This window comes from Electrona antarctica, assembly GCF_951216825.1.
Source record: "Electrona antarctica genome assembly, chromosome: 20".
Lineage (NCBI taxonomy): Eukaryota > Metazoa > Chordata > Actinopteri > Myctophiformes > Myctophidae > Electrona > Electrona antarctica.
In genome coordinates this window covers 3,311,833-3,320,538 of record NC_136801.1, presented here as the reverse complement: position 1 = coordinate 3,320,538, position 8,706 = coordinate 3,311,833, and the positions used below count along the sequence as shown (strand labels likewise).

Below are 8,706 nucleotides of genomic sequence, written 5' to 3'. Positions count from 1 at the left end.
CGCGCTGGTTGTGGTGGGCTGGTTTGGGCCAAATTCGCACGAAAAAGACCGGGCCGGATTTTTGTCCCAGTCCAGCCCTGTCGTGATCCCAAGCTAATTTAAGGACCCATTAAAACCGGGAAAGCATCTGTCATTCTAGATTTGAGCTATTATATAATTGGCTGGCTATTAAAAAACAATAACGGATATTACAAGCTTTGTACTTTGTGCCACGCTGTGAGCTTCTAGGTCTGTTTTGCAAATTGCTGGACCGATCAGTAGAAAACTTATTGTGCACACTGCCAGTAGGAAAAAAACGCCTACTATTTTGTTTTTCACATTATAGTTTATACTTTTTGGTATAAAAACCATAGAGTATATAAAAGGATAGAGACTGAACTGGCGCGAAGCTCCGCCCCCCCAGCTAATCATGTCAGTGGAAGTTGCTCAGTGGCGTTTTGAAGCACCCGGAAGACTGCCGGAAGTCCCTCCTCCGGACCTCAACTTTGAGGTCCAGAGTGACGTATGCAACTGAGCGCTCAATGTTAAAGCCCAGCTGCACGGGGTTTCCCGGTCATGAATCCACGGGTCCGCCTGTAGTCCCTCCTCCTACCACTAGGGCCCAGACCTTCAACGTTGAATAGCCTCACTGGCCCCTTGATAAAAACCAAAGTGATGAGTCAGTGAACTCGCCGACCCTGACTCCCAAAGCACCCATGTTTAACGTATATTCCAAAGTGTGTACACATTGTTTAAGTCAAAGATGTACAGCATCATGGCTTTCATATGGTAATATGCAGCTCTTGTCTCCAAGACAAATTTCTCCCAAGGGAGACAAATAAAGACAACCTTGAATATAAACTTTGGCTAAAAGCAATCCACCACCACCATCACTTCTAATCAATGTTTACAGTCTGTCAGTCCCTCCCTCCAGTCTGTCAGTCCCTCCTCCCTCCAGTCTGTCAGTCCCTCCTCCCTCCAGTCTGTCAGTCCCTCCTCCCTCCAGTCTGTCAGTCCCTCCCTCCAGTCTGTCAGTCCCTCCTCCCTCCAGTCTGTCAGTCCCTCCTCCCTCCCTCCAGTCTGTCAGTCCCTCCTCCCTCCCTCCAGTCTGTCAGTCCCTCCTCCCTCCAGTCTGTCAGTCCCTCCTCCCTCCCTCCAGTCTGTCAGTCCCTCCTCCCTCCAGTCTGTCAGTCCCTCCTCCCTCCAGTCTGTCAGTCCCTCCTCCCTCCCTCCAGTCTGTCAGTCCCTCCTCCCTCCAGTCTGTCAGTCCCTCCTCCCTCCAGTCTGTCAGTCCCTCCTCCCTCCCTCCAGTCTGTCAGTCCCTCCTCCCTCCAGTCTGTCAGTCCCTCCTCCCTCCCTCCAGTCTGTCAGTCCCTCCTCCCTCCAGTCTGTCAGTCCCTCCTCCCTCCCTCCAGTCTGTCAGTCCCTCCTCCCTCCAGTCTGTCAGTCCCTCCTCCCTCCCTCCAGTCTGTCAGTCCCTCCTCCCTCCCTCCAGTCTGTCAGTCCCTCCTCCCTCCAGTCTGTCAGTCCCTCCTCCCTCCCTCCAGTCTGTCAGTCCCTCCTCCCTCCAGTCTGTCAGTCCCTCCTCCCTCCAGTCTGTCAGTCCCTCCTCCCTCCAGTCTGTCAGTCCCTCCTCCCTCCAGGCTGGAAAAACAACAGTCTGTCATGGAAGTAGGCTACAGTCCAAACAGACTTCCTCTTCCTCTTCAAAATAAGAGCTATACTTGTAATGATTAGTCAACACTAGTTTTATTTCTTAAGTGAACGTACAGGATGTGTAGATATATTTGTAGTGCCCTGAGAGATAATGCTTTGACTGGTTATCTGTCATGAGTGACTGTGTAGCGCTGTGTGGTCATCGATCGATCATCTGACAGCCCCTGGGAACCCCCTGGTGGAGTCACGGGCCCCCTGGTGGATTCACGGGCCCCCTGGTGGAGTCACGGGCCCCTGGTTCACATATTTCTGTTTCTCATATTATTTGACCAATTTGGCCAATGTTTGATCAGTGTTTACTCTTTATAAAGTTTATAGCATAGTTTGTTGATTACTTTCGATGCAGCAAATGGCCTTGTTGTCTTTTTTACTCTCTTTTTTTTTGTTGGTGTTAAAAGGGTCTTAAAACTCAACCCACAGGTTGAGAACCACTGCTGCATTTGGAAACGGCCACAGCCTATACGTACGTTGTACGTATTCCTTTTCATTCAGAAGGACATTACCTCATGGTTTATTTATGTCTGTACACTGCAGGGAAAATGTACTGGGAAAAAAGGTTGCTATTTAAAAACTCCAGAGGCCATTTTTGGATGCATATGTTTATCAGGCCGTTGGTTTAAGCTGTTGAAATGGACTGGTCTAAAGATGTTTTGAACAGTGGATGGAAAGCCTTTGGTATGGTCAGGCTGCCCAGTGCCCACAACGCTGGACCCGGCTGGTTTCATTGAACCCACAGCCGGCCAGGAGAAGGAAACGCTGTCTGGGGAACAGGATGGTATAACCCATTTGGACCTGAGGACGATTCTACAAATGTCTTCTAAATCCTGACAGTTTTCTGAAAAGCCCTATGTTTCTATATCAGTGGTTCTCAAACTATTTCATGTCAAGGACCCCCAATTGGCCGCCGACCCCCATCTGACAGTATGTTGTTCCAGAGACCCCCCCAGAAGCAAAGATTTGAGTTAAAAATGTTCGCTCTGAAAGAATATATACTGATTTAAAGATTTGCGCCACATTTTCACCGGACGATTCTACAAATGTCTTCTAAATCCTGACAGTTTTCTGAAAAGCCCTATGTTTCTATATCAGTGGTTCTCAAACTATTTCATGTCAAGGACCCCCAATTGGCCGCCGACCCCCATCTGACAGTATGTTGTTCCAGAGACCCCCCCAGAAGCAAAGATTTGAGTTAAAAATGTTCGCTCTGAAAGAATATATACTGATTTAAAGATTTGCGCCACATTTTCACCATTTCTCAAAAATAGCAGACCTACAAGTTCATAGCGCGGCACTCGGTGCCGCGCTATGAGCTTGTAGATCTGCTATTTTTCATTAGCTAAAGTAAAACACGATGCTTCAAACACCAAAAGCGGTTCCCGTTCTGAATGGGATAATGTGCTTTTCAAGACAGAGGGTGACTCTGTGAGCATGGCCTGCGGGTGGGATTTTCCACTTACTGTAGCCGCGACGTGCTTTATGTGTGACATACAGCTGTGTGTGTGTGTGTGTGTGTGTGTGTGTGTGTGTGTGTGTGTGTGTGTGTGTGTGTGTGTGTGTGTGTGTGTGTGTGTGTGTGTGTGTGTGTGTGTGTGTGTGTGTGTGTGTGTGCACTGTGCGCACACACAACACACTCACACGCTCATCCTTCCTCACTGCGCTGGTCTGTCTGTACACATTAGCTGTCGGCGCATACGGTATTTGCATAGCACTCCACGTCGCCACCATAAGCTCTCTCAGGGTGTGATAGGCTGTGTGAACGACACACTCAAGAGCCAAGAGCCAATGGAAAACCTTCGAATGCTTGAGCTTGAAGCGCCTCCTGTCCTCCCCAACAATGAATGGGAGAGTCTTGCTGCTTCTGTGACCAGGCTGAGCACGTTGTGACCAGGCTGAGCACGTTGTGACCAGGCTGAGCACGTTGTGACCAGGCTGAGCACGTTGTGACCAGGCTGAGCACGTACTGTACTTGGGTAAAAGTACAAAAGTATCGGCATCAAAATGTACTTAAAGTACTAAAGGTAAAAGTACTCATATTGCAGATTGTCCCATTTCACAAGTTCAAAATGTGTACAAAATCTATTGAAAATAGCAGATCTACAAGCTCACAATTTGTCGCGTTGCGACACATTGTGAGCTTGTAGATCTGCTATTTTCAAATTGCCAAAATGCATAGGGTTGAAGTGGTTAATGTATGTTTTCTAATCAAAATTTAAATCGCCAAAGTAACTACAAATTTCAAATAATTGTAGTGAAGTAAAAGTACAAATTTTGGCTCTGAGATGTAGTGGAGTAGAAGTAAACGTATTGGAAATTGGAAATACTCAAGTAAAGTACAAATGCCTCAAAATTGTACTTAAGTACAGCACTTAAGTAAAATTACTTAGTTACTTTCCACCACTGGATAGAGGGACCCTCTGGGGTTATCTGAGGTGGCTCCAAAAGGTCTCTGAGAGTATGTGTGCAAAGGGATTATGGGTCCATTTGGTTTCCTTTGTACACTCTCAAGAGTTATGGTGGTTGAAATTAAAAGGTTTTAAGAACCACCCAATCTCTCTCTGAGAGAGGGTGAGAGAGCAGGTAAGAACAGAAGGCTGGCATGCCTTCTTAGTACTCCAACAGTCTCTCTCTCTCTCTCTCTCTCTCTCTCTCTCTCTCAATCCTTTCAGCCTTTTGATGGGTGTGGAGAGGGCGAGTGGTTGGCGTTTATTAGTCACCGATCAAACAAGTGGAGGTCCTGCAGGAAGTAGCGTAGAGACATTATGATGGAAAATTACTGAGGACGGAGGAGTCGTGGTGTCTCTGTCAATACTGCGCGTTGACATGTGCACTGAGGACGGAGGAGTCGTGGTGTCTCTGTCAATACTGCGCGTTGACATGTGCACTGAGGACGGAGGAGTCGTGGTGTCTCTGTCAATACTGCGCGTTGACATGTGCACTGCACTCACAGATAGATAAATGACTGAGGACGGAGGAGTCGTGGTGTCTCTGTCAATACTGCGCGTTGACATGTGCACTGAGGACGGAGGAGTCGTGGTTGACATGTGCACTGAGGACGGAGGAGTCGTGGTGTCTCTGTCAATACTGCGCGTTGACATGTGCACGCTCACAGATAGATGAGGCATTCATTACTGAGGACGGAGGAGTCGTGGTGTCTCTGTCAATACTGCACGTTGACATGTGCACTGCACTCACAGATAGATGGGGCATTCATTTCCCCACTCGAGGGTCTTCAACAACAGATACCGTGGAAAATTCCCACAATGCTCTGTTTGTTGTTCCTCACTATTATGCACTCATCTTAGCGAGGAGGAACAGTTCTGTTATTACTGTATTACCCAGACAACAGCTTTTAAGCTCGGTTGCAGCTACTGTACTATACTTTTGAAGTGAACGAGGAGGAATGGGACCATGTAGAGAGAGAAGATCAAAGTAGCCGCGCACTGACTCGTAGATTCAGCGCCAATGTCTTCACATCAAACAGAGATATTATTGGCCGGTTCACCGCAGCTATGAGTGTCCTTTGATCTTCTCTCTGAATCGCACCTGCGGCCCAGCGCCTCGTGAGCGACCGGTGCTGCGTTCACACACACGGGCAGATGCAAAGATACGGTCTTAACCCATTTTGGGCGGGAACCCCTTTTGGTGTTAGCATTATGTTATGCTTTAGCTATTGAAAAATAGCAGATCTACAAGCTCGTAGCGCGCCACCGAGTGGCGCGCTACGAGCTTGTAGATCTGCTATTTTTTAAATCGAAGAACGACTGACATAGAAACATATCTTTTTTCAGAAAACTGTCAGGATGTAGAAGACATTTTTAGAATCTGATCTCAGATCAAAATGGGTTAATTTTCAAAGGAAGCCCAGCAAAATGAAAATACAAAGGTACATCGGACGTTCTGCTGCAAAAGCTACACAGCTACAAAGCTACAAAAACAATGCCAACGTGACATTTTTCATTCGGCAAAAATACACTTTACCCATCTCAATAAAAAAATCACACCCGTGTGAACTGAGTGGTGCAGTGACGTCTCACACACTAACCATAGCAACCATGCTCCTTTTTTGAGTGGACAGGTACACGAACATACAGACAAAGCTGGTTGTTGGAGTGGTTTGCACCACTCAAAAATAACAAGATTCCCAACAGAAATGGATAAAAATGTTGACAGTCCCTCAGAGTGCTCTGGAATAACTGGCCCCCTTTTTCTTCTTGTCTTTTTCTTCCTGTCCTCCAGGGGCTAACATCCTGAGAGACTCCACCGGGAACGTGAAGCTGGGAGACTTTGGAGCCAGCAAACGCATCCAGACCATTTGCATGTCTGGAACAGGCATCAAGTCTGTCACTGGCACCCCCTACTGGATGTCACCGGAAGTCATCAACGGAGAGGGCTATGGACGCAAAGCGGACGTATGGTAAGCAGTGGTGGAATAAGAAGTACTCACTACTTTTTTTTTTTTACTTGAGTAGAAGTATCAATACTGCAATGTTGAAATACTCCGCCTGGTATTCAAAATGTACTTATACTTTATAGTATAAATATTTTGAAAATAGCCGATCTACAAGCTTGCAATGCGTTGCATCGCAACGCATTGTGAGCTTGCAGATCGGCTATTTTCAAATGGATGAAATGTATAATAGGGCTGAAGTGGTTCATGTATGTTTTGTAATAATCAAAATCTACAAAGTAACTAGTCACTAAAGTTTTCAAGTAATTGTAGTAGAGTAAAAAGTACAATATTTGCCTCTGCAATTACAATTTACAATTTAGGCATTCAGCTCTTAATCCAGAGCGACTTACATTAAGCAAGAACAAAAAAGCATGGGAATACATCACATAAAAAAGCATTTATCATGAAACATGCGTACCGTAAGCTAAGAACGTAACAGTGGAATATCTATATAATGAAACTATACTATACATATGTACTATGACGTGCTATGACTACATACAATGCAATTATAGTGCTGTTTACATAACATGCTATAAGTCTGTATCAAATGCTATCTAAGTTTACAGAAATGCTATCTAAGCCTCTGTGATGTAGTGGAGTAGAAGTAAAAGTTCTGCATAATATAATATACCTCCAGTAAAGTTAAAATATCTCAACATTGTCCTTGTTGTCAGGAGTGTTGCCTGCACCGTTGTGGAAATGCTGACCCAGAAACCACCCTGGGCCGAATACGAGGCAATGGCGGCCATCTTTAAGATCGCAACACAGCCGACAAAGCCCGTGCTTCCCGAGGGCGTGTCCGAGGCGGGCAGGGACTTCCTGCGGCAGGTGTTCGTGGAGGAGAAGTGGAGGCCGACTGCAGAAGTCATGCTCAGCCACCCTTTTGTTCAGGGTGGCTTTTGAACCTTTTTATAGGATCCCCGCCCGCCCGCCGCCTGCCACCGAGGCCTCCGCGGTCTCTATAGCGCCTGCCTCCCCATTCTCTCTGGCCCGTCCCCGTCCCCCAGGGACCCCCTGTCTGTCACTCAAGGCTCCAGAGCCCCCCGTACCACTCTTGACTCAGCGTCCCCTTGACAATCACCAGTTTCTGCCTTGCCCAGGACTGAAGCCCCCTTGCCTACTTTTCTCTTTTCGTTCCCAACTGGCTTAGACGTGGTCACCTATAACAGGGAGGCTGGTTGGACTGTTCTCGGCCGTCCTTGTGTTCTCCAAGGCATCACCGTTTATTCCCCAGGAGGGAGGGGGGGAGGGAGGGGGGGGGGGGGCATGGTGGGTGAGAGAGCGCACCTAGCAATCCAGCTCGCTGATAGGACTGTAGATATAGGCCTCTTCGTCACCCTGCTCAATGAAAGCAATGATGTCTCGGTGTCAACAAATGACAACAAAAAACGTTTTCAAGAACTATTAGCGGGTCTTAACTACAGCATACTACGCTCAAGCAAACTGCCAATAAATACCGTGTAGGATTTTTAGCCTGGCACTATGTGATTGTGATTCACTCGTGATTGTTTTCCGACCAAAAATTGATCACGTTGACGTTACATGTACTGTAAAAGTTACTCATAAGCCCAAGTTAGCTATGAGTTGAAAATTCTGATCATAAAATATTTTTTATGTGAGACAGACAAATAATGTACAAAAAATGTACAAAGTCACCTTACCAGAGGGGATTTCTATCATGACCTGAAATATGTAAATGTATTTTTGTCAACGCCTTACAATAAGAGTTTGTAAGTGAGAAGAATGTCCTTTTTTTTAACGATAGGGTTGGCGTTAGTTACCCATGACTCATAGCACTCGCAGCCCAGGTTGGAAGAGAGTACATGTCAGCCATTGCACTTTTGATATCATGCATCGAAGCATTTCCAACAGGCAGGATAATCAAAAATGAGTAAATTGATATTTTTATATTTGACACTTTGTTTTATTTGTGTAGTTTTTGTTCAAATGTTGAGAATACCAAAATGTTTGCATTATAGTTGGTGAGGTTGACGTCTATAGGCAATACCAACGCTACTAGTAGCCTAGTTTATACTTCATCGTACGACAACGTAGAACTGAATTTCAACGAAAGAAAATGCAACATGGTCGTCATGGGTGCACTGGCTGCTTCGCGGGACGCCACAGCGTTAGTCCAATTCTTGGTGTAGGATCACGCAACATGCATGCTAGAACACATCCCCCTCCAATCTCCATTCATGAGCCAAGTACCCAAATGGCTACTTTGCATAACGGGTTTACAGGCGTGTGTGCAAAATGTATCCTCACTCCCCCAGTCCTCACATGCACGATATATAAGCAACGCAGCATTTTGCCTTCAGTACTGCAGCCCAGTGCTGAGAACTATCCTATCCTATCCTATCCTATCTGCACGCAACAAGAATGCCTCAGTCACAGTCCAAGAAGAGAAAGATACTTTGTTCAAAACAAGCTTTTTAGTTTCAGCTCCTATAATTCTTTGAGAACATTTACAAAGACTAAAACTACACCCATAAACCTAAGTAAATTGAATCACCCGCTAAAGTAAAAATAATGCATGCCGTGCTTGCGTGTGATGT

The 8,706-nt window shown here is 46.1% G+C and overlaps 1 protein-coding gene across 1 annotated transcript in view; it reads left to right on the top strand.

Moving 5' to 3' along the window:
* Positions 1-8,065, top strand: part of map3k22 (mitogen-activated protein kinase kinase kinase 22) — a gene marked incomplete at its 5' end in the record, with an annotated part of 12,745 nt that extends 4,680 nt beyond the window's left edge. Inside the window, 2 exons of the mRNA XM_079489283.1 lie at positions 5,932-6,109; positions 6,823-8,065. Coding sequence (XP_079345409.1) covers positions 5,932-6,109; positions 6,823-7,051 — 407 coding nt within the window. The 3' untranslated portion in view covers positions 7,052-8,065. The remainder of the gene's footprint in view (positions 1-5,931; positions 6,110-6,822) is intronic.
* Between the last annotated feature and the right edge of the window lie 641 nt (positions 8,066-8,706).